The sequence below is a fragment of the Crinia signifera genome, chromosome 5 (genome assembly GCF_055691185.1).
Source record: "Crinia signifera chromosome 5, ASM5569118v1, whole genome shotgun sequence".
NCBI lineage: Eukaryota > Metazoa > Chordata > Amphibia > Anura > Myobatrachidae > Crinia > Crinia signifera.
Genome location: NC_139221.1, coordinates 34874753 through 34899966, shown reverse-complemented (window position 1 = coordinate 34899966; position 25214 = coordinate 34874753). Strand labels below are relative to the sequence as shown.

The 25214-nt window shown below is 47.0% G+C and overlaps 2 protein-coding genes and 1 long non-coding RNA gene across 9 annotated transcripts in view; 1 reads left to right on the top strand and 2 right to left on the bottom strand.

Annotated features, from left to right (window-relative positions):
• Window positions 1-721: 721 nt before the first annotated feature.
• Window positions 722-7612, bottom strand: LOC146080092 (uncharacterized). Of its 3 annotated transcripts, none has more exons than XR_014474804.1 (7): window positions 7096-7612; window positions 3827-4149; window positions 3310-3372; window positions 2540-2589; window positions 1408-1433; window positions 1155-1310; window positions 722-1067 (listed from the first exon to the last, which is right to left on the bottom strand). XR_014474804.1 is itself a non-coding variant. In XM_083186993.1 (7 exons), exons 3-7 carry the CDS (start codon window positions 3353-3355, stop codon window positions 1016-1018), a joined length of 330 nt encoding a protein of 109 aa, XP_083043119.1. In that variant the 5' UTR covers window positions 3356-3372; window positions 3827-4149; window positions 4284-4361; the 3' UTR covers window positions 729-1015. The 3 variants fall into 3 exon arrangements, 1 of the variants encoding a protein (XP_083043119.1); XR_014474803.1 differs by having other exon boundaries at window positions 723-1067; window positions 7092-7611; XM_083186993.1 differs by lacking the exon at window positions 7096-7612 and adding an exon at window positions 4284-4361 and having other exon boundaries at window positions 729-1067.
• Window positions 7613-7930: 318 nt separating this feature from the next.
• LOC146080090 (uncharacterized) lies at window positions 7931-23822 on the top strand. 2 transcript variants are annotated; one of them, XR_014474801.1, is made up of 4 exons: window positions 7931-8391; window positions 14966-15095; window positions 15254-15424; window positions 23504-23822. It is a non-coding gene; the product is annotated as an uncharacterized LOC146080090 (long non-coding RNA). The 2 variants fall into 2 exon arrangements; XR_014474799.1 differs by having other exon boundaries at window positions 7933-8391; window positions 14980-15095.
• Window positions 16681-25214, bottom strand: part of VPS13B (vacuolar protein sorting 13 homolog B) — a 790826-nt gene continuing 782292 nt past the window's right edge. For all 4 annotated transcript variants that reach the window (XM_083186988.1, XM_083186990.1, XM_083186987.1 and 1 more), the window contains exons 60-62: window positions 21007-21109; window positions 18457-18706; window positions 16681-17832 (exon numbers count right to left, since the gene is read on the bottom strand). In XM_083186988.1, the coding sequence (XP_083043114.1) occupies window positions 17584-17832; window positions 18457-18706; window positions 21007-21109 (602 nt within the window). In that variant the 3' untranslated portion in view covers window positions 16681-17583. The remainder of the gene's footprint in view (window positions 17833-18456; window positions 18707-21006; window positions 21110-25214) is intronic.

The window sequence follows — 25214 nt, the reverse complement described above, 5'->3', positions numbered from 1 at the left end:
ACACCACCGTAGGCTTGTATCCCCGGTATAATACGTTCATACTCTCAATGAGCGCAATGCATTCAACAGAAGGCTGACAGCACTCAGTCATGTGAGGTGTAACATTTTCATTGGTATTTTTAATGCTGGAAACAGAGGGTGGAAGGGGTAATTGCCTCCAATGGCGATGGGGGGGGGGGGAGCAGGTGTAATTGCCTCCAATGGCGATGGGGGGGGGGGGGGGGAGCAGGTGTAATTGCCTCCAATGGCGATGGGGGGGGGAGCAGGTGTAATTGCCTCCAATGGCGATGGGGGGGGGGGGGGGGAGCAGGTGTAATTGCCTTCAATGGTGATGGGGGGGGGGAGGTGTAATTGCCCCCAATGGGTGTGAATTGTCTGCGCTGGTGTGTGTCCTTGTGTTAGGTTAATGCTGCTTTAGATGTTACCATCCATTGTGGGCAGATGGAACTACTGAGGGGCATTTGGTGTAATTGCATTCTGAGGTCAGCTGTGACTGCGTGGTGAGGATATTAGCACTGGGAAAGGCCAGAGGCCGCTGTGGTAGACTGGAGGATGTCTATATAGTTATTAACCTTAGGTCAGGCATGGCTATGACCTTCCAGCTGTTGTGGAACTACACGTCTCAGCATGCACTACCACAGTTTTGCTATGGAAATGCATGCTGGGATGTGTATTTTCCCAACAGCTGGAGGGCCATAGTTGTCCATGCCTGCCTAAGGTGCAGCTGTGGGAATTACCAGATCTCCCAGTGTGGGATTTAGACGGATCCTATTGAACCCGTCTGATACCCACACCAGGGGACCCGGTTATTCCCCACAGTCACACCTAATACTCTCCGGTCTACCACAAGGCTTCTAGACCCCCAGGACAACCACGTAATCCCAGCTGAGCTATACTAGCCCCTCAGTATAAGATGGTAATATGGCTCCACAATGGATACAAGGCAGCTAACACAGATGTTCTAGAAAGACACACACCAGCGCAGAGATTCACACCCATCTTCTTCCTGAGGGTCTTATGTCAGGACCACATATCGATTACGACGCCAAACTTCCACTGTCACGTCCCTATAAAGAGAAGAGAAGCTTGTAAGTGACATTGTTAAGCGAGTCATGTACACAATACAAACCGATTAGAAGGCCACAGATATATACGTTATGGAGATTGACAGGCTGGATCTGATTGGACCATGGGCATTCTGCATCATCCTCCATTCCTCATGATGTAGTCTTGTCACCTCCACTGTGTGCTCACGTCTGATGGATGTGTTCACATGAGGATATTCGCATGATGATGCGCTGCAGTGAGGTCTATTTGATTCATGGGAATAAGAATACATCAGTCATTCCTCCTAAGTGTACATCTTACAGACGCCATTACTGTCCTGTACATATGAATATCACTTACATCTTATACGCATTCTGGCGGCGGCTCTGTGGTACAGGGAAGACAAAGTAATAGGTTTCGTTAGAACAACAGAGTGTAATCACTAATAAATGTTATAGGGCTATTACATTTCATTCAGAGTATAATACATTGTGCGCTTACCACAGCGTCTATCTCCTCCTGCTCTGCTAGACAGAGCAGCACTGAAGATGCCCATACACGGTGCAATCGTATGCGATTCACTACATCAGCCCGCGCTCTGAAATATATGTGATGCGATCTAGTACACAAGGTACGGCCTGCACATACTATTTGTACTTTGTGCATCGCATCACAAGCCGCAGTGACCGTGGTGCAGTTTGTGCTACATGTGATTCGTTCTGAACTAAAATGTTCAAAACGCATGCAATCATTGCACCGTGTATGGGCACCTTGACTGGGGTACTCCCAACTGCCCCCCACCCCACTGTAGGACACTGCTGGCCCCAGGTGGGATGCTGGACAGTTCAAAAATCAGGATAGTTGGAAGTTATGTTCCGCATGGGTGGGATCTTACTGGCTGGGATGTATTACTAAGAGCCTGTCCCTGTGATGGCTGCCGGGGGTGCTGCACATGCGTGGTCATCCAGATCGCACATACACAGCGGCTGCTTCTGGGGACGGTTCCCATTGTAGCCCAGAGTGGAAGCCGCAGGGTCTAATATTGATTTACATCCCGGATATTGATAAATCGAGCATCATCGCCCATAGGAACCTATGGGGGGATGTGGCTGAGAGAGGCATCATACATACAGGGAATACTTGATATTTGCAGCTAACCGCAATGCAATGATAAATGGGCCCCAGACACAGCACTTCCTATGGGACGCTATTACCCTCCTATTTTGGCATCCCCTGTCTGGCGTATATGGAATGCAGCCGATGTGTTGCCTAGAAGCCACCCTGTCCCTAGCGCATAGTATCTGGCAGATATGGACCTAAACCCCACCCTAGGATTTAGGTCATGCAACTAAGCCCCACCTCCCACCGGATTTACACCACGCCTCCCGGTGACATCCGCTTTCAATCACAAAGACGGCAGGGAGGAGAGGCTACATTGGCAGTACATAACATAGTCCCTCATTCCATAGACTGAGATGTTTTATTCACCCACCTCTGCCCAGTCAAGATATTCATCCACATCTTGGATGGTCTTCTCTAGTCCTGTAAGTAAAATGCAAATAACAGTCACACTGGTGTCCTGGGTTCTGCGTCATTACAACAGGCCAGTGATATTTAGCAAAATAAAAAGTATTGTGTTAATTGGTGTGGGATAGGTATATGGGGGTCTTGTACAGATGACACAGGTATATGGGGGTCTTGTACAGATGACACAGGTATATGGGGGTCTTGTACAGATGACACAGGTATATGGGGGTCTTGTACAGATGACACAGGTATATGGGGGTCTTGTACAGATGAAACAGGTATATTGGGGGTTGTACTAATGGGACAGGCAAAATGGGGGGGGTGCAACGCTAAGATTTGAGGAGAGAGATAAATTACAATATTCGAATCCTAAATTAAAAATATATAATTGATACTGTATATGTTAACTGTATACATTAAATAAATGTAGCTGCGCCCCCAAAACCTATGCCACCTTAGGGGGCTAATTCACATTGGATATAGAGAAACGAGGGAACTGTGAGCAAAACGCTGCAGCCTATAAGGGGAGAATAAATGGCCCTGTGATATTGCAAATGAATCGATAATCGCTGCACATGCTCCGTCATTCGATAATCGCTCAGTTTGGGAAAACTCCAATTAGTGATACTTGCAGAGTTCGGTCCCATATTCTGTATGGGCGCATGATCAGGGAGAGCGAATGCTTTGTTATTAAGAGGATTCATATAATATCACAGGTTTATCTACGTCACTTACCGCGCAGAACCTTGGCCATCTTGTTTTTTCTTCGCGGCATATCCATTTTTAGGACCTTCAAATCTGGTTAATTGAGAGATCGCAAAATGAAGTATAAAAACTAATTATCAAAATGATTGAATTATAATGTTTTATTAAACATAACATTCATTAATAATATATTATCAAGAAAACATGACCTTACAATATTCTGCAGTCACAATTAGCTTAAATTTCCCATAACCCAATATATTCATCTGGAGAATGCTAGTCCCAGATTATTTACCCACAATCCCTTATTTACATTTTATATCCCAGAGGGGAAAAAGGGAGAAAGGTTTTCACCACAAATAAAGAGATATATCCCGAGAATATAGAAATAAGTATATCCTTGTACGCGGCCAAACAGTTCTTATAGTGAGCTATTCCGGAATGCTGTTGGTAGATAAATAATTGAACTGTTTTCCCCGGGCACCTCCGCCTGGAGGGAGCGAATCAAGCTGTGAGTGTAGGAGCCGGGGCAAAGTGCGGGTATTACCTGCTGCTCGGCACAACGATAAGGTGTAATGTATCCCGTGCTCAGGAGATGGCTCCTCCGGCTGCTCCTCGTGGGTCCCGGCTGAGTGGATATAGCTGTATACCGCTCTTTACCTCCGAACCGGAGGGAGTCCCACTTGCTCTGGTGCTGCAGGCACTGGATGTTACAGATTCTGCCGTTAGTGGCGGGTCCGCTCGCCGACAGCAAGAAACACACCGCAGATCTTTAGATCAGCCACGTCTTGGTACGCTGACAGTTATAATTGTGTTCTAGCCACAGATCAGATGATGGGCTTCAGACACCAGAAGATATTGACCTGTTGACTGCATAATAAAGTAATAGAATATGACACAAATACATATTAATACATATGGTGGAGAAATTCATACATTTTTCAACCAATTTATCGGAGGAAAACAGGCCAAATTGGACAGAAAATGTAGGAATTGTCACTTACTGTAAGAAGGTAGGTCTGCTCAGTCAGCTGCTTTGTGTGGCAATGACCAGTTAGAACCTGCATGCAGTAGTGATTGTGATTCAGCTATGACATCACAATGCACTGCTGGCAGTAGCCAGACTCCTGACATGGAAATAGGATAACAGGGGACTTCAGATTTATGTGGAAATGTTTCAAACTTTGGAGACAGATAAAGTGCACAGAAATAAAATAACTGCCAATGAGCCCCTAACTGTCATGTTACAGGCTGGGTTTAAACCACTTTGAGCCTGACTCATACATACCTCCCAACTTTGCGCGTTGAGGTCGAAATTTTCGGGGGCGTGGCCTAATTCAGGGGCGTGGCCTATATGTGCGGCTCTCCCGCGAGGCCACGCCCCCATTTTGCCGCTATGGGGGCATGACCCAGAGGCTCTGTGAGCCTCTAGCCATGCCCCCAGCCCCCTGGCTGCGGGAATAGATGTTTATTCCCCGCTGCTTAGCAGCTGACAGGGGGGGACTCCCAACAGCCCCCCCACACCGCGGGACACTGCTGCCCGCGGGTGGGACAGCGGGACAGGCCCTGATAATCGGGACTGTCCCGCTAAAATCGGGACTGTTGGGAGGTTTGCTCATACCTGACCGCAGACATACCTCCCAACATGACCCATACCAGGAGGGACAAAATGCTCTGCTCCTGGACTGCCTTGCCAGGGTCAGTTGCAGAGGTGGGACTGCACCACTGTCCAAAATGTAAATAGGGGAGCCACACCTGTCAGTGAGTCCTGGACTGTGGTGTTTGGGGTGGCAGTTGGTGGGGCTACCCTAACTGAATTTTAGGCTGTGCTGCAGCCCTGCAACTGCCACTAGCATGGAAGTCCAGGAACTCAGTGGTAGATTTATTATAGCGGTGCTAAAAGCGCCGCTATAACAGTTCCTGCTTCGCCTTAGTAGCGAGGCGAAGCAGGAGGGGACACCGACAAGTTCTACTAAGATCTTGCCGCCGAAGCGGGGGAACGCTAACTCCCCCCTCCGGCGATGTCCCCTCCAGCTGACAGCGCGTCAGTTACAAAGGCACTTCCAAGTCCTCCTCATCCTCAAAATCCAGGAGCTGCCACCGCCATCCTTTTCCCGCACGCAGCCCAGCACCTCAGAAAGGACGGAGTGCAGGAGCCGGGGGCCGAGCTGCTCTATTCACGGATACCCCCATTGTAGCGGCAGCCCATCACCTCCCTGCGGTTGTCTGGGTAATGTGTGGAAGTGGGGGAACTTCTACGTCCTTCTCATCCCCAAAATCACGAAGCTGCCACTGTTATCCTCCCCCCGCAGCCCAGCACCTTAGACAGGACGGAGTGCAGGAGATGCCGGGCTGCTCTGTGCCTGTGTGTGAGAGTGACCGGACTGTAATAAGGAAGCACGTCCCCCCAATGTCACCCCCCGGCCCGGCCCATGCACAGTGACATGCCACAGAGATAGAATTATGTACTTAGCACTGACATACATGTCAATCAGAAACATGGAAGCTCATGTCAGAGTCAGGTGATGGGAGAGGTGCTGTGCTGGCGGGGGTGGGCAGTACAGGAGTCATGGTGGAGGTATACAATGTCTATCACTATCCCTTCCAGCAGGTGGTCGCCAGCTACCTCACCAAGGTAAGGGGAACACATACAGCGCTGTGCCGGCCTCTGTAACACCACACTGCTGCTCAGCACAGGGTAACCGCAATGCCATAAGTAGTATGCTATCCTCGTGCCGATATTATATAGCCTCGTGTTATATAGCATACGAGCTTCTGCTACATAACGCTCCGGGGCACCAATGCCATATGCAGTGGTGCGAGTAGAAAAAACGACTTAGTGGTACTGTGCTGCGCGCCTCCGGCGCGCAGCGAAAAATGGGCGTGGTCAGGGGAGTGGCCATGGCCGTGGTCATATGACACAAGGAGGGGTGGTTACATGCCACCGCCCCCCCCCCCACAGAGTCTGTACGCCCGCTGACATACTATATAACACCACAATGCCCATGACATACTATATAACACTCCGCGATGCCCATGACATACTATATAACACTCTGCTATGTCCATGACATACTGTATAACACACCATAATGTCCATTACATACTATATAACACCGCAATGCCCATGACATACTATATAACACCGCAATGCCCATGACATACTATATAACACTGCAATGCCCATGTCATACTATATAACACCGCAATACCCATGACATACTATATAACACCGCAATGCCCATGACATACTATATAACACTGCAATGCCCATGTCATACTATATAACACCGCAATACCCATGACATACTATATAACACTGTAATGCCCATTACATACTATATAACACACTATAATGCCCGTTACATACTATATAACACACTATAATGCCCATTACATACTATATAACACTGTAATGCCCATTACATACTATATAACACCGTAATGCCCATTACATACTATATAACACTCCGCGATGTCCATGTCATACTATATAACACACTGTAATGCCCATCACATACTATATAACACACCGTAATGCCCATTACATACTATATAACACAGCGTAATACCCATTACATACTATATAACACACCATAATGCACATTACATACTATATAACACACTGTAATACCCATGTCATACTATATAACACTACGCAATGCCCATGTCATACTATATAACACAGTGTAATGCCCATCACATGCTATATAACACTACGCAATGCCCATGTCATACTATATAACACTACGCAATGCCCAACACATACTGTATAACACACCATACACATTTGACACATAAGTGCCACTTACCTACATGCTCAATGCCAGGGGCTTCATGCCGATGCCAAGGTGGACTGAATTTGCTCGTTGCTCAGGGGGATAGATCTGTGCCACTGTGCTCATTGCCCAGGGGGATATATCTGTGCCACTTTTCTCGTTGCCCAGGGGGATAGATCTGTGCCACTTTGCTCGTTGCCCAGGGGGATATATCTGTGCCACTTTGCTCGTTGCCAAGGGGGATATATCTGTGCCACTTTGCTCGTTGCCCAGGGGGATAGATCTGTGCCACTTTGCTCGTTGCCCAGGTGATAGATCTGTGCCACTTTGCTCGTTGCCCAGGGGATAGATCTGTGCCACTTTGCTCGTTGCCCAGGGGGATAGATCTGTGCCACTTTGCTCGTTGCCCAGGGGGATAGATCTGTGCCACTTTGCTCGTTGCCCAGGGGGATAGATCTGTGCCACTTTGCTCGTTGCCCAGGGGGATATATCTGTGCCACTTTGCTCGTTGCCCAGGGGGATAGAAACCCCCCCCCCCCCCCCGGCAGGCAGGCACGCACATACACAGCCCCCTGTGCCTGCCCGCCCGCACGCTCTCGTCTCCCCCGCTGTGTACGCGGGGGAGACGTGCTGCTGCTGCTGCTGCTGCTGCTCCTGATAGTTACAGCTCCTGCTGCTGGACCGCGCGCTAACCAATAGCCGCGCGCGGTCCAGCAGCAGGAGCTGTAACGAAATCATGAGAGCAGCAGCAGCAGCAGCAGCAGCACGTCTCCCCCGCGTACACAGCGGGGGAGACGAGAGCAGGGAAGACCCGGCGGGGGGGAGCGGCGCTAGCGCGCATATGTAAGTGGCCACGCCCCCCGCCACTTACATATGCGCACATGCGCAGTAAATATTTCGGCCTATTTGTTATGGCGGTACGGGGTACCGGCACCATTTGTTTTAATGGTACGCCGTACCACCCCGTACCGCCATAGTTGCACCCCTGGCCATATGTTATATAGCATAACCACATGCGGCAACCCCGCACCTGCCACTCCCCCACACATGCTATGAATGCACCCACCCACCCACGGCACCACCACACCCAAACCTCCTCAACCCGCAGTACCCCTGCACCCAGCCGTGTCAACACCGCACTCGCCCCTCCCCCACCCGCAGTACCCACACATCCATCCCACCCCCACACCTGCCTCTCAACTCCAACACCCACACTATCCCCCCACCCACCACTCTAACACCCATGCCACCCCCAGGCACCTTCCCCCACCCATGGCACCCTTGCATCTGACCAGGCTTGGACTGGACCACCGGAGAGCCTGGGAAATCCCTGGTAGGCCCTACCGATTCTTAGCCACGCCCTCTTTTGCATGCGGGCATGGCCGGCTGTAGGCTGCGAATGAAAGCAGGGTCTTTCAGCATGCGCTGTATCTGGAATCTAGGATGATGTCGGTGGGGGAGAAGTGGAGCTGCAGCCGCTCATCAGTGATGCACCTGCGCACATAAGCAGCGGGCTCCGTCAGGGACAGTCACAGTACAGTATCACTGATTTCACTTCCTGGAATCAGTGTGCTGCTGACACCAGCAGGAGTGTAACTAGAGTAGCAGCTGTGCATGGGGCTGCACAGAGATGCCGGGCAACAGCGCAGCATTTATCAATGTAATAGTGATAAACGCAGGGGGGGGGGGGTTGTGAGTACCTTGAACCCCTCCTGATGGACAACATGTTTTTTTCTAATGCTGACTAGGGGTGGCCATCAACCATCGATGATTTGAAATCATCAATGGTTTATGGCCGATATTGAATACTTTTGCCATCGATGTGGGAGAATCAGACTGTTTCCCTACATCGATGGCAATGGAGATCTGGGGCCAAATGTAATAGGGTGAGAGTTTCAGAAAGTGAGAGATTTTGGGAGAGTTTTCCCATGTTTTTTAAAGCAGCAATCAATTACACTGCAAAACCAGGTTGATGTTGCCATGTAATTGATTGCTGCCCTATTACATTTGGCCCCTGATGTTTCCTTTTTTTTTTAAGGTGTCAGGACACGGAGAATAGCCCCGCCCCCCGAAAGTTCCGCCCCCGATTTCTGATTGGCCCATTCAGTCATATATAATGGAAGGCCATCGATAGCTAAAACTATAGATGGTTATGCATCAAATAGTTTACTACTATCGATGGCTGGGTGCAGAATCACTATTGATGGCAACCATCGATGGCCATTTCGGTACTTGTTTCCTAGCACGGCCACAAATCTTGGCCATCGGGGGTAATTTTAGTGGCCTGCGACGCGACCCACGCGATGCCCCCGATTTTTCCATTGAAATGCATTGAAAACAGTGAAAAATCGGGTCGGTCGCGTCGTGTGCGCCTAAAAATGCTTAAATGGTCCACCCGCGATGGCCGCGATTTCCCCATAGGGAACAATGTTAAATGCCTCAATTTACCCGCGATTACCCCGATTTCCCATAGGAAACAATGTTAAATGGGTCAATTTACCCAAATCATCATAGGGAAGAATAGTAAATGGGCCAGAAAGCCCAAAAAACCCCCCTGACCAGTGAAATGTCCCCCCAAAAGTAGTTCACGCCACCCCGCGATGAACGTGAACCCGAAGCGTGGCGAGCACAGCGAGTCCGCGAGGGGCGGCGGTACGCGTCCTCCGACCTTTTCATACCCCCACTATCCACTAGGGCGTGGAGTTGAGAATAGAATAGTGTGGCGAGCGCAGCGAGCCACCGAGCCCGAAGCATGGCGAGCGCACGCGGATACCTTCACAGGTAAACGCGTCCCTTCGCGGGCTTCACAGGTATCCGCGTCCGCTCGCCACGCTTCGGGCTCGGTGGCTCGCTGCGCTCGCCACACTATTCTATTCTCAACTCCACGCCCTAGTGGATAGTAGGGGTATGAAAAGGTCAGAGGATGCGTACCGCTGCGCTCGCCACGCTTCGGGTTCACGTTGATCACGTGGTGGCGTAAACTACTTTTGGGGGGACATTTCAATGTTCAGGGGTGTTTTTGGCCCATTTACCATTGTTCCTATGATAATTTGGGTAAATTGAGCCATTTCACATTGTTTCCTATGGGAAATCGTGGTCATCGCGGGTAAATTGAGGCATTTAACATTGTTCTCTATGGGGAAATCGCGGGCATCGCGCCTGGCCCATCGCACCCGATTTTTTTTGCGCATGCGATGCCCACGATGGCCCCGATTTTACCCCCGATGACCGCGATTATGATCGTTGTGGCCGTGCTAGGAAACAAGTACCGCCATTTCTGATGCGGACACCTGCTGCCCGCGATCGTAGCTCCACCCCGGTTGTATGTTACCGCGATTCGCGGGCCTGTGGGGTGATGACAAACACGACGTGATGCAATTTTCATTGAATAAACTTGGCTCCGCCTTCCCACAGCCCCACGAATCGCGGTAAAATGCCACCGGGGGCGTGGCCTAATTATGTATTGTAAGGAGCCTGGTCACCAGTGGTGTAACTATAGATGGTGCAGGGGGTGCCCTTGCTATGGAGTCCAGCTGTTTCAGGGGCTTACAGGCCCAGCAACCACCCCCTTCACCACGATCTCACTTCCTGTCAGCTGCTGCAGCAGCACAGCACAGAGCCGGCAGTACCAACGTGAAGCATTCCTTACCTACCAGTCCCCCCTCCATGACAGCAAGCTGCACATGCATACCAAAGGCTCCTAGAGCCGGCAACAGAAGAAGGAGCCGTCGGGTTAGTTGGCTAGTGGATGGCAGCCTTTAGTGTGCCTTGGCGCAGGGGTGGAATGTATATATGTAAGGAAGCAGTGCATGTATGTATAAATGGGAGTGTCAGTACATGTATGCAAGAGTGGGAGCGTCAGTGCATGTATGTATGAATGGGAGCATCTGTGCATGTACAATATGTCATACTTGCCTACTTTTGAAAACTAATTTCCGGGAGATTATAGTTGGTAGTAGAATTTTGCACAGCTCCCCATTGAGGGGGTGTGTCAGGCTCCCCCCAAAGGGCGTGTCTAGTTCCATATACGGAGAGATTGTGAAAAGAGATTGTGAATGTGGCACCTAGAAGCGTGGGTGTGCACTGCTATATCTGAGGGGAATCTTTTATAATGACATTGCATTGAAAAAGCCGGAAACTATGTACAGTGTATTAGGAAAAGCTGGAAATCATAGTAAATACATGTAAAGTATATTAGAAAAGCCGCATATCATAGTAAATGCATTGAAAAAGCCGGAAACCAGGTAAATTGTATTGGGTATGTTTCAGTGCCCATGTCGACTGTGTCGAAATTGGGGACAAAAGAAAAAAGGTGAAAAACCCCATGTCGACCTTTTGACTGTTGACCTTCCCCATGTTGACCTAATGCTTGTATCGACCTAATGACATGTCAACCTTCAGTCATGTCAACATTACTGCATGTCGACCTAGTGGTGTCAACCTAATGCTTGTCGACCTACTTGCTGTCTATCCAATGATCCATACCCAATACAATTTACCTGGTTTCCGGCTTTTTCAATGTCTTTACTATGATTTCCGACTTTTCTAATAAACTTTACATGTATTTACTATAGAGATGTGCGGGCTCGGATTTTAGAGATCCGAGCCCCCACGGAAGTCATCATTCCGAGCCCTATTCCGAGCAGCGCTCGGAGATTCCCGCCTGACTCGGTCCGTCCGCGTTATTAGAACGTTATCTCCCGGCGTCAGATTTCGCAAGGCTTTATAAGTGGCTGCCGCGCCCGCCATCTTCACTCCAGTCAAGTAGTGGGTTGGGAGAGGGTGTGTTGGTGCTGCTGCTGGGGCTTAAACTTGAGCTTGACCTTGAGCTTTTGCAATCGCTGGTGCTGTCTCTCAGTGCTGCTGTGTAGTAGTCTAACTGCGGTGGAGGGAGCAGGGGGGGCTGGGGATGCTGCGGGGGACACAGGCGGCATAGAGCCGGGCAGGGGGAGCCGGGAGCTGTCAGCACTGAATAAAAAAAAAAATGCCCATACAATGAATGGGCGGCCTGTGATTGGCTGAGCGCTCTCTCAGCCAGTCAGCAATTGGCTGAGAGAGCGCTCAGCCAATCACAGACTGCCCATTCATTGTATACAGTAGGCTTTTTTTTCTAGCACTGACAGCTCCCGGCTCCCTCTGCCCGGCTCTATGCCGCCTGTGTCCCCCGCAGCGTCTGTGTCCCCGCAGCGTCCCCAGCCCCCCTGCTCGGCTCTATGCCGTCTGTGTCCCCCGCAGCGTCTGTGTCCCCGCAGCGTCCCCAGCCCCCCTGCTCCCACCAGCAGCCCCCCCTGCTCCCCGGGTTTTTTACATGTGATAAATCGAGACGATTTATCACATGTAAAAAATGGCACATCAAGTGCCAATCTAATCAAGCTCCCCCGGGGAGCAGCCGGGGAAGCTTAGGGGGAAGTCGGGGGCGACTTGTCCTATGGACAAGTCGCCCTAGTGTATGGGGGCCTTAACTGTGTACTTGTAGTACTACTGTCTCCTCTGTGCGGTCTACCTCTGGTGTGCTGCTGTGATGTAATTAATTATTTTATTTGCTGGGGCTGTCTCCCTCAGTGCTGCTGTGTACTCTGTTCTCCTCTGCTTAGGAGAACAGTCTAACTGTGTACCTGCCTGTAGTACTACTGTCTCCTCTGTGCTGGGGCATACCTCTGGTGCTGTGCTGTGCCATTTATTATATATATTAATAATTAATTAATTATATTAAATAAATATATATATATATAGTCCACTGGTGCTGCCTGCACTGAATCTGCCAGTCTGGTGGTCTGGGGCTCACTGCCTAATAAATAATTAAATACTGCCGTATATCTCTACCTTTGTGGTCTGGGGCTCACTGCCTAATAAATAATTAAATACTGCCATATATCTCTACCTTTGTGGTCTGGGGCTCACTGCCTATACTGCCGTATCTACCGTCTGGTAGGCTCACTGCCTAATAAATAATCTGGTAGGCTACCGTCTGGTAGGCTCACTGCCTATTAAATAATTAAATTCTGCCGTATATCTCTACCTTTGTGGTCTGGGGCTCACTGCCTAATAAATAAATACTGCCGTATATCTACCTGTGTGGTCTGGGGCTCACTGCCTAATAATTAAATACTGCCGTATATCTCTACCTTTGTGGTCTGGGGCTCACTGCCTAATAAATAATTAAATAGTAAATACTGCCGTATATCTCTACCTTTGTGGTCTGGGGCTCACTGCCTATACTGCCGTATCTACCGTCTGGTCTGGGGCTCACTGCCTAATAAATACTGCCGTATATCTACCTGTGTGGTCTGGGGCTCACTGCCTAATAAATAATTAAATACTGCCGTATACAGGTTGAGTATCCCGTATCCAAAATGCTCGGGACCAGGAGAATTTTGGATAACGGATTATTCCGTATTTCGGAATATTTTAATATTTCAATTATTTATTTTGAAGTATCTTGCATTTATGCTGTATAAACACATAAAATACACACAAATATATTTTATTTGTTCAAAAAACAAGGTTTCAAAACATGAAACAAAATTTGTGTACTATCTCAGATATTGAATTTGAATGCCAAGCAATCATTGTCTTGAACATATATAGTGCCAGTTACATATCATTCCCTCAGTAGTGCTGTTACAAATGTCCCCAGTGAGTTTTTAGCAAAATTCTGGAATGTATGGTTTTCGGAATAATTCGGATAACGGATACTCGGATACGGGATACTCAACCTGTATCTCTACCTTTGTGGTCTGGGGCTCACTGCCTAATAAATAATTAAATACTGCCGTATATCTCTACCTTTGTGGTCTGGGGCTCACTGCCTATACTGCCGTATCTACCGTCTGGTCTGGGGCTCACTGCCTAATAAATACTGCCGTATATCTACCTGTGTGGTCTGGGGCTCACTGCCTAATAAATAAAATACTGCCGTATATCTACCTGTGTGGTCTGTGGCTCACTGCCTAATACTGCCGTATCTACCGTCTGGTCTGGGGCTCACTGCCTAATACTGCCGTACCTGTCTGGTCTGGGGCTTGCACACTTGCAGACAAACTCTGTGCTGCACAAAATGCCCACCGCTCCTTGGCTGCACATGGTAAACAGTGCATGATCAAGCCAGATAGGGATCTTTTATGGGCCTATTTTTTTAAACTGCCATCCTGTCTGCCGCTGCAGTGCCACTCTTACATGAGCCACTTGTTTGTGCCGCACACTGGTGTGGCTTAGCATAGTTATCCAGCTACCTCAGTGCAAACTTTTGCCCTAAAAACAATATTGTGAGGTGTTCAGAATACACTGGAAATGAGTGTAAATGAATGTTATTGAGGTTAATATAGCGTAGGAGCAAAAACACCCACCAAATTCTGCGATTTTAGCTGTTTTTATGCTTTTTTTAACAAAAAAATCAGAACCCAAAACCCCAAAATATCCAAACACAAAACACTTAGGAGGTGTTTTGCCAAAACCCATTAGAACCCAAAACCTCAAGATAATCAGAACCCAAAACCTGAAAAGTGGCCGGTGCACATCTCTAATTTACTATGATTTTCCGGCTTTTTTAAATGCATTTACTATGATTTCCAGCTTTTCCTAATACACTTTACATAGTTTCCGGCTTTTTCAATGCATTTCCTATGATTTCCGGCTTTTCTAATACACTTTACATGGTTTCCGGCTTTTTCGATGCATTTACTATGATTTCTGACTTTTCTAATACACTTTACATGGTTTCCGGCTTTTTCGATGCATTTACTATGATTTCCGGCTTTTCTAATACACTTTACATGGTTTCCGGCATTTTCGATGCATTTCCTATGATTTCCGGCTTTTACCCTCTTCCCCTGAAATATACTGTATGTGAACAAGCTATAAACCCCTAACCTAATGGGGAAACACTGCCACCTACTGTCTCTTATCAGCATTAACTCTGCAGGAAGAAGTGACAGAGCTAATGTGGCTGCAGCATCTATAGAAGTGGTTCCTGATTGGTAGAAATGATTTGAACGCAGAAATAATCTATGAGATGGTTCTGATCCGGGCATCACACAGGTAAGAATATTAAATAGACCACATAAGGCTGTAAGAGGTTTTTTTGTGGTAAGGTCACAATCATTATTCCACAATGAAGCATGTAAAAATGAAACAAAGAAAATGCACAATATAATGTAGTAATTTGGTGAATTGATAACTCATTATTGTTCATGCAGGAAACGTGTGAAAATAGACATCCACACACAGTAGTCTCCAATCATCCCAGGTGGAAAAGGAGGGGGACGGACGGACTCCTTCCTGGCCATATTGGTGCAGGCCGAGATGGAGATCACACTATGTATTGGTGGTGGGGGCATCATTGGAAAGACCTGAATTCCCTTTGAAATGTGAGTGTCCCAACAATGTATCCAAAGTTCTAGGTAATTCTGACTGGTGGTCATACAGTAGCTAATAATGGGCTGCAAAGCTGAGTGCCACTGAAATAATGGCAGCCATAATAGAGAGGATCTTTCCCCTTCACTGTCAGTGCCACCATTATTTTCCTAGTCTCCCTAACTGCATTATGGGGGTTATTCTAGTTCACTCCTTCTGGCAAATTCCTTTTTAGATGGCCAAAACCATGTGCACTGCAGGGGGGCAGATGTAACAGGTGCAGAGAGATTTAGAGGAGTTATTTTGTTTCTGTGCACTGAAAATACTGGCTGCTTTATTTTTACACTGCAATATAGATCTCACTTAATTAAAACCCCACCCGAATCTCTCTGCACAAGTTACATCTGCCCCACCTGCAGTGCACATGGTTTTGTCCATCTAAGAAGGAATTTGCCACTGAGAGTGAACCAGAATAAGGCCCTATGTCCTTCTCCCATCCAGTATGCTGCAAACCCTTACGGCCTTACCCACTCTCATTATCTCCTGCCTCCTCCCCCAGCTGGTATTCCCTGCACGCATTTATCCCCCCCTTCAGTCCATCATAAATGCTGCAGATCTTCCTCTCACTGCTCCATATATGTGGTGTCCTGCACTGACTCTTCCGTCTTCTCCAACACCAGCAAATCCCTCATCCACCCATTATACAATCTCATCTATGAGCATCACCTCTGGGAGCACCCGCAGTCCCACAGCCTTCACATGTGTAACTGCTCTAATTAATACCAACCTCCCTATTAGCACTTACCCTACTCCCACCTCTGTTATTTTAGAGACCGAGCAAGATAACTAATTGGTTGGTCTCCAGCTCAATCTCCACTGTCACACTCATGTATATATGCACCCGCTCTGCCTATTAGTATGTTAGTTCTGTCATGAGCAGGATCCTTCCTGCCCTTTGTGTTCATACCTACATACATTATATATGTCCCTTGTTATGCCCTGTTTTCCCAAGTAGGAGGCTGTTGCACATTGTTGTTGTACCTTAGAAATTACTATCCGTAATATCAAGGTTAGAATACTGGTATATATACTGTACATGTGTATATAGATTGCAGCAGCTACTTCCACCTTTCTGTCATTTTAGACGGACAAAAATCAAAAACACAGGACACATTTCTTTCTCTTTATTTCTCTTCAAATATAGTCATTACATTGTAATTTATTACAATCAGTTCTATGAAATATCTTACAAAGTCGTCGCCCCCCCCCCCCCCCCAACTTATATTTTAAATCCTAAAACAATATTTACAGGTTTAATATTTTAGCTATGCTTATTACACAGACTGATACTGCAGCTCCGGTCATAGCTCCGGGAAATATTACCAGATAGTCAACATATTGGTATATAAAGTGCAGCGCATCTGTCCGACTCGATGCAAAGACGTCACTAACATAATGACCAAACCTTTATATACACAGAGGAGTCCCGGGAATGACTGAGAACTGCAGACATCACTGAGGTTACAATATACGAATCTACTAGGAATACGATATTACTGAGGTGCTTTGTGTCTCAGTGATGTCACTAGTTCCTCGCTGCATTCTCATAGGCCACAAAATGGCTTCCTCCAGTTTAACCAAGACTATATTAAAAGATGGGCTTCATCCCTTCTTCTGAAATGTATATCGCCAATGAGGCTGCAATACACATTCACAGAATTATCAATGGAAGCTGATGCAACTGGTCAGCGCCTTCACAGGGTGGCAGTGTGCCCTGTGCAAGCCCTACCCTTAAGCCTGTGATGTCATGCCCAAGGGGCGGGGCCTGCTGGATCTGTTAAGTAGACTACTGCCCACCACCGTGTCAGCCACACACCCTTTGTTACAGCCCTGTCTGTCATCAGGTAATAATATTGCATCCAAGTTTGAGAAAATCTTCAGACCCGCACTTCTTTTCTGCCTCTCGCACACATTCAACGTGAAGGAATGGAGATAGAAAGACAATTGTGGCTTTATTTCTCGGCAGATCACTGGATCATCTCCGTCACATACAAATAAATTAAGAGATTGGCGCACAGATGCTCTGTAGTTGTGCCAAGAGGCCCAGCACCATTTATTTCCATAGTTCTATATATTTTGCACATACGACCAATTGATTTGGGGAGAGGGTGGATTAGTAGAATCCCCTGCGCAGAGCCTTATTTTTCACCATTTTGAATTTGCTGATGAACACTCTGGCAAATGGTGCCTCCACAAGGAACTGGTACGTCTTGGTGTTAGTTGGGGGAGGATCTGCAGCTACCACTTGGGAAGCCAAGTGCAGCGACGAGTGACTTGGGATCAGATGAGGAGAACTTTTCTCCACATAATCCACCAGCCGACTGTACTGCTGTTCAGAGAGGCGTTCTCTAGTGCCGTCAGCCTGCAAGGGATTAAACATGGGTTTAATACTAAATAAAGTTTCTTCTCTTTAAATACAGAAAAATAGATGGGAATCCGTTATTAAATGTATCACATCTGAAATCTTAATTGACATTTTTCACAAAGACTTGTGTGCTCCTGCTGCTTCTACAGTATGGAGGAGGGTGGGGGGTTTGCTATGGTGCCCCATTAGGTCACTCTGCACCCCTGGAGTGAGGGCCCTGCATGTGAGTGCTTGTACTCTAACAGGGTAGGGGAGAGAGTGTAAATATTGGGACAGCACACGCGGTTAAGGATACAGGTGACAAAACCAGATCAGGCAGATATACGACAGGTGAGGGTAAATAAGTGAATTGTAGCAGCGGGGGGAGCATTCCATAGGTTAGGGGCAGTAGGCGGGAGTGAGGTGGTAATCGGGGAATATAGGCGGCAGTCATTGGCTGACCACAGAGGTTCAGTGAGATCTCAGCAGTGCCACCAACTGCTTCAGCATGAATATTGGTAGAGACACCAAATTGCTCAAATATGTTAATTTCATTAAAAAGCAAAACACCAAATACATTTCTAGTTGGCTGTTATTCTTCTATGAAGCTCCAGCCTGATATAAGTCCTGGTATGCACTTACCTCCTGCTCAGTGGCTACCGGCTGCTGCTTCAGCTGCACCATGAGGCAATTTTCCGAGCCTCGCTCCTCCATACAGTCTATTTCAGTGACAGGGAAGGCTTGTTGCTGGGTGTCCTCGCTGATACTGACCACAAACAGCACTTCTGACGTAAGCAGCAAGCAGCCGACATACTCTTGTCCAGAGCCACTGACAATGACCACATCCAGGGCCATGTGCAGTTCGGGTCTGCCCAAAGACTGGAGCATTTTCCTGAAGAGCAGAATAAGCAACGATTATCAGCTGTTGTCACCCTTACATGCCTCTACCATCAGGGGGGCCTCTGTTCCCTCCTGCACCATTTCCCAATCTACTGCTTCATTCTTCCAGTTCCTACTATGTTTTCACATAAACCTTTACACCACCCAGGCCAGGTGTTTTTATTGTCCTGTAAAATGCTCTGTGACTACTACGGTGTCTAATGCAAAGCAGAGCTGAAATGTGTCACATCTAAGGGCAATGAACGGGCATTTATGAAGAACATAGTAAGAAGTAAGCCTGATGGATAAAGTAGTTTTTTTTTTTTTTTTTTAAATGATTTTTATTGAATTTTCAACAGTATACAATCAAATAAACAAATAAACTGAAAAAGTAGAATAATTGTCAGTCTTATCATATATTCTTGTTATATAATCTTAGAGAGAAAGAGAGCATTATTTTTGTTTTTATCACAGTTATAAATCGGTATAAAGAAAATGCACATATCTTGTTCTTCCAAAATAATAATAATAAAAATTACTTTAATCATACCGATCTTTCAAATACTACAATAAAATATATCCTATCATTTATCTCAGGTAATGTATCTACTGTGTTAATTGATTTTTACAATTTAAGATCTTAGTATTAATAAACATAGCAAATTTTCACCTGATGGATAAAGTAGTTTATGGAATAAAAGTTGTACCATAGCATATACAAAACCAATAAATAAAAGCAGTTCAAGGGCGAACAATCAAAACTATTGATAGCAGCAACCTAAAAAAACAAATAAAAAATGTAAACCTGACTGTGCCATACAAACAGAAAACAGCTAAAGCAAATAATGCCCCTTTCAGACCGCACTTAAAAACCGGTATTTTGTAATCTGTGCGGTCTGAAAGGTGCAGAACCACTTAACCGTTTTACAAAAGCCGTTTTTGTAAAACGGTTAAAATGGAGGGTCCTACCCGTTTCAGACCCGGTATTTTGGCATCAAAATCGGGTCTGAAACAGTATTTAGGACCCAGCCAATGAGCTGGGTCCTAAATTCAGTGCAGTGAATATTTAATGAACGCTCATTAAATATTCATAGCACTGGAGCCCCCCCCCCCCCCCGCGTGGGTTAACATCCCCGCCCCCCCCCCCCCCCCCCCGCAATATGTTCAAGAACCCCCCTCCGTGCAGCCGATACCTCCCGTTGCAGATCCCGGCAGTACTGTATGGACGGATGCGCTTCTAAAAAAAAAAGTGAAAACCTGTTTAAAAAAAAACTGTCTTTCGTATGGGGGCAGCCATTTTCTGAAAGTCACTTTTCTTATAAGCAGCCTCCGGCGATGTTAACCCCAGCTGAAGACTGCACTGGCTTTGACCCTGTGTTTGGAAAGTTTCCAAAAACGGGTCTGCCAGTGTCAAAAAAACGGCACTTAAACGGTAATATACCGTTTAAGAGATGCGGTGTAAAAGGGGTTTTAGCTGGCACACCCATTTTTGGAAATGTTTTCAAATACAGGGTCAAAGCCAGTTATGTGGTCTGAAAGCAGCATAAGTGATTCACAGATGTTTAGCTTATATGAATTATTGCACTCCGTCAGAGACTGCATGGGGGAAATATGCTAACATGGGATTTCTATTTCAGGTGGGGTGTTGCTATGGGCAACCAATCAGATACTATCTATTATCTTTTAGAAGGTGCTAAATAAATAAGTTGTAGATTCTGACAGGTTGCTTATAGCAACAACCAACAGGAAATAGAATTCCCATCTTAGTACATTCCCCACGACTCTACATTATACCAGAGTAGTGCTGTTCCTGTCTGTACCATGAAATACTAAGGTGCCGATAAAACAACCTCTGCATAACTGATAAACTGCCACAACTGTCACCTACTGTCACTGGGTAGCGGATATTCCTACCACTAGGATTTATCTAAATCGAGGCTTCATAGGAGACTTCTCTTTTGAAACATTAATTTAAACAAGGAACAGTGTTTGGGGGTATTCAATCCTGGGTCAAAACTGCCTATCCTTCCCACAGCCAGACGGGATTCAATGTCCCGGTTGGCGATCGGCAAAAAGGGGGCGTGTCCGAGGAAATGGCCGTTCTCGTGACAATTCATGGCTGTAATCGACAAAATGGGCTCACGACAGCTTTCAAAGTCAGCCCATTCTGTTGATCTGCCTCTTCAATGCTGTCCGACAAGACAGCACCTAATAGGCGCCCGTCGCTATGTCCCCCATCAGATATAGCGGAGGGGATTGAATACCCCCCCCTTAATCTCATTGGTAATACAGGATAAATGTGGATGTATTTACCAGACATATTTCACATGACTGTTGGGTGCTTGGTGGGTCTGCAGATCGCTGGGCAGGTAGCGCTGTTTGGGAAGCTGAGAGAGGCCGGCCCCGTGTAATATTCCTGTCAGGGAAACAGAGACACAGGAATTAATACTGCACACATGATAGGACTCCGCAAGCTATATGTTATCCTCGCATTACATAGTAATCTGTACCATCAGGTTATAACTGCAGTGTATTATACTGGTCTATAATATCAGCATAGCTGGAAACGATGCTCACACAGGACATTACCTACCTCCGAGGTACGTTATACAACACTAGGGGGCAGTGGGGTCCATTTACCTTTACAACAGAGATTTTTATATTGTTCCCTTAAAACCCAAATGTAATCTGTAAGGACAACTCGAGCACACACACCAGGGACACATCACACTGCAAGTGGGCATAAAACATCAGTCATATTAAAGAGGGCAGGAAGTAAAACAGACCAAGCAATGACTGCCAGTATCATGTGACTGCAGATATGGATCATATGAGATTATCATGTGACTTCAGATATTGACCATATGCAACCAATTGCAGATATGGTTTAGAACATAGTTACCTCCCCTCCTGCATTCTGCAGGAGACTCCCTGATATAGCAGCAATCTCTCTCTCTCCCTCATTAGTCTAGCAATCTCCCTCATTTCACCTAGCCCACATTACACTGTTAAGGCCCTCATACACTATGCGATTTGGTCCCGATTTCACCCAATTCAGATGAATCAGGCAGTGAAGTCGGGCCAAATCGCATGTCCAGACACCCGGTCCGACCAGATGCGCGGTCCCGTGCGCATAGGATCGGAGTCGGGAGGTCAGACCGGCTGCACATAAAATTTGCCAAATCAGGGGAAACCAGGTCCGACTTGTCCTTAGGACAAGTCAGACTAATGTATGGGGGCGGTTGGGTTGGATTCAAAACGAAAATACACCTGAAATATTCTGAAAAGCCAAGGTTTTTGGAATATACGGATAAGGGAGACTCAACCTGTATCATGTGATTGCATCTATTGGTCATATGCACACAAGTCATGTGACTGTAGATATGGGTTATTTGCACGCGATTATCATGTGACTGCAGATATTGGTCAGACATTGAAATAAACAAATCTCTGCTATTTGGTCTTATGCTGTGTACACACGGTCCGATTTCCTTTCTGATGTTGACGATATAGTCAACATCGGATCGGCATCGGATCAACATCGGATGCAGATCGCAAGGGTTTTAACCCTTGCGATCCCGATCCGATCCCGATGTGCGTTCACGTATCGGAAGCCAGAAAGTCTTGGCTGCCTTGTCTATATAGTGCAGATCTGCACTATATAGTCAAGATAGGATGCAAATCGGATGTGCCTTAAGATCCTATCCACGATCCTATCTGATCAGATCGTGGATAGGATCTTAAGGCACATCTAACGTGTGTACACACCATAACACCAACGCTGCCAAATTGGACACGTACTGTATCAGTCTGTAATTCAGGATCATACTGTGCTGAGTAAAGGTGACCATACTCTACTCTGACTTCTCGTAGTAGTGAATGGCCAGGTGATCCCTTTGTCCTTCCTGGCGGTAGGATCGCATCCGATCCTGGTCCCCGCTGCCGGGACGGGGTCCAAGTCGGAGGTCGGACGTGCAGCAGGTCCAACCTCCGACTATGATGCGCACCAGACCGCGCATCTGATCGGATGTCGAAACACATACGATTTGGCCACTTTCCACCCGATTTCTCGGCCCGATCCATCGGATTTGGGTGAAAAGTAACCAAATTGGACTCGTGTATGGCCAGCTTAAATTGGTAATGAAGCGGACCACAGCCAGATTAGCATGATAGCTGATAGGTTTAGAACTCCTAGTTTTTTTGTTACTCAGACGCTGTAATGATCACTGCTAAATCTAGAGGCTGTTACTCACTTCTTATGGGCCCAACACACATTGCGATGTGTGCAGGGCTACCTAGCTATGCTAGGTCGGGCTGTGCTGCGCCGCTATCGCCTAGCACACAGAGCTGACAGCCCACACACAGAGCGAGCTGACAGCTCTGTGTGCTAAGCGAGCAGACAGCGCCAGTGTTCTCCGGTGGGAGAACACTGCCGATGCCGAGATTGATGGACACTGTCCATCAATCTCAGCCAGCGATAAAGACGCGCGGGGACGCGCACGGATGCCGATATAGCCCCCACACATACACCGATGTGAGGGCATTTGCTAAGCGACTTTGCCAAACTAAGCAAAATCGCTTAAAAAATGCCTTAATATCAGCATGTGTGTAGGCCGTATTAGTCTCATGGATTTCTGCTCTGTAAGGCAATGTCATGCATTGGTTCTCATCTTACTTATCTGTCTGCTTCTCTGGATCCACCTACTTCCCACTAACAGCAGGAGCTGGTCCTCTGGTGTGTGTATGTATATATATATATATATATGCCACATAGCTTGGAGAACTAATCAGCTCTTTTTTTTGCTTTCAGTATCATCTCAATGCACATGGTTCCAGATCTCTCATCATATGTGTTGGCCCCGTATTACTGACTGTCTTTCCCCCATTTCATCTTGGATGCCTTCTGACCTCCATTCCCACCAGCCAAGAGAAGGTGCATATGTGACATCACTATATTTGAGGAAAATAAAATCTGCTCCTCAAGCTCGCTGCCTAGGGGTCATCCTGGACTCAGAACTGTCCTTTGTTCTCCACATCCAATCCGTATCCAAATCATGTCACGTACACCTGGGGAACTTTTCTGGAATATGCCTGTATCACACACACTAAAGTATGTAGATAATGCATTCATTAGCTTCAGCATTAACTACAGCATATTACAATGTACTCCTTGCTGCTCATCCACCCATATCACCGACACTGAATACAGTGGCTGGTCTGATGTACCATCTAACATGCTCTGTAATTAGATGCCGACATATAAAGACATAACCCAAGCTGCCTCAACATACAATAGTTCCAGACTCTACACAAGGGCCCTTATTCTGATCGCTTCACTCGGATGAATAATGGGGGAGGTTCCCACAGGCGTGCGAATGGATGTTCACATAAAACCGTTCGCATGCCGACCGGTCGAATTCAGCGGCACCGGCGATCCATTCGCTAGGCGGGGTTTGGTATATTTGCTTCGGCCCGAGCACGGGTTCAAAGGAAGTGCTCAGAATAAGGGCCAAGATCTGACTCACCACTGGCTCCCATTACCGGTTACATGACACTTCCAGCGTTATCCAGTCTGAGAAATTCCATCTCTTGGACAACAGGACTTATCTGTATCCTACAACATGACCCAGAGAGGAGGTCCAAGCGGCACTTTGCCCCAATTGTCATGCCATGGGGCGCAGGGCCATAATGATCTGATTTACAATAAAATGGATGGGTTGTTTCCCTGCTTTCCTGGAAGTCTAAGGGACATTGGAGTCTCCCAAACATTCCAAAAGCATAAGCAAATATGCTCTAAATATTTCAGCTACTTCCCTCCATCCTCATAACACCCCTGGGCTGCTCTATTCAGTTATCACCATCTCATTTGGCCAGTTACCACCCCTCTGCTCTACCCAGTAACTACCGTCTACTTTCCCCAATTACCACCCCTGTAGTCTACCCAATTACCACACCGTTACTATGTCCAATTACCTCCCCTCTGTTCTGTAACCACCCATCTACTCTTCCCAATTTACCACTCTCTACATAATTACAACTCTTCTGTATTACTGCCACCACTGTTCTCTATAGTCTAGCCCACAGGTTCTCAAACTCGGTCCTCAGAGCATATTTGCAGGTCTCCTCACAAGTAATACAATTAGCTCCATCTGTGGATCTTTTAAAATGTGTCAATGAGTAATGAATGCACCTGTGCACCTGTCGGGGTGACCTGGAAAACATAAGCTGTGTGGGGTCTTGAGGACCGCGTTTGAGAACCCCTGGTCTACCCAAATACTACCCCTCTACCAGGGGCATAACTAGACATTCGCAGGCCCCATAGCAAAAGTTTGTAAGGGCCCCTAAATACCAAATATTGGCGATAAATGTATATATAAAATATAACTTGTACAGTAAAGATGGGCCCCCTTCAGCTCTGGACTCCATAGCAGCTGCACCCCTTGCACCTATGGTAGTTACGCCTTTGCCCTCTACAATAACCTAATTACCACCACTGTACTATACCCAACTACCACTCTCTA

Coding starts and splice junctions, on each gene's coding strand:
- LOC146080092 (XM_083186993.1), bottom strand. CDS start 3,355: ATGGATATGCCGCGAAGAAAAAACAAGATGGCCAAGGTTCTGCGCG. Junction 2,590..3,309: donor GATGGCCAAGGTTCTGCGCG/GTAAGTGACGTA, acceptor TTTTACTTACAG/GACTAGAGAAGACCATCCAA. Junction 1,434..2,539: donor AATATCTTGACTGGGCAGAG/GTGGGTGAATAA, acceptor CCTGTACCACAG/AGCCGCCGCCAGAATGCGTA.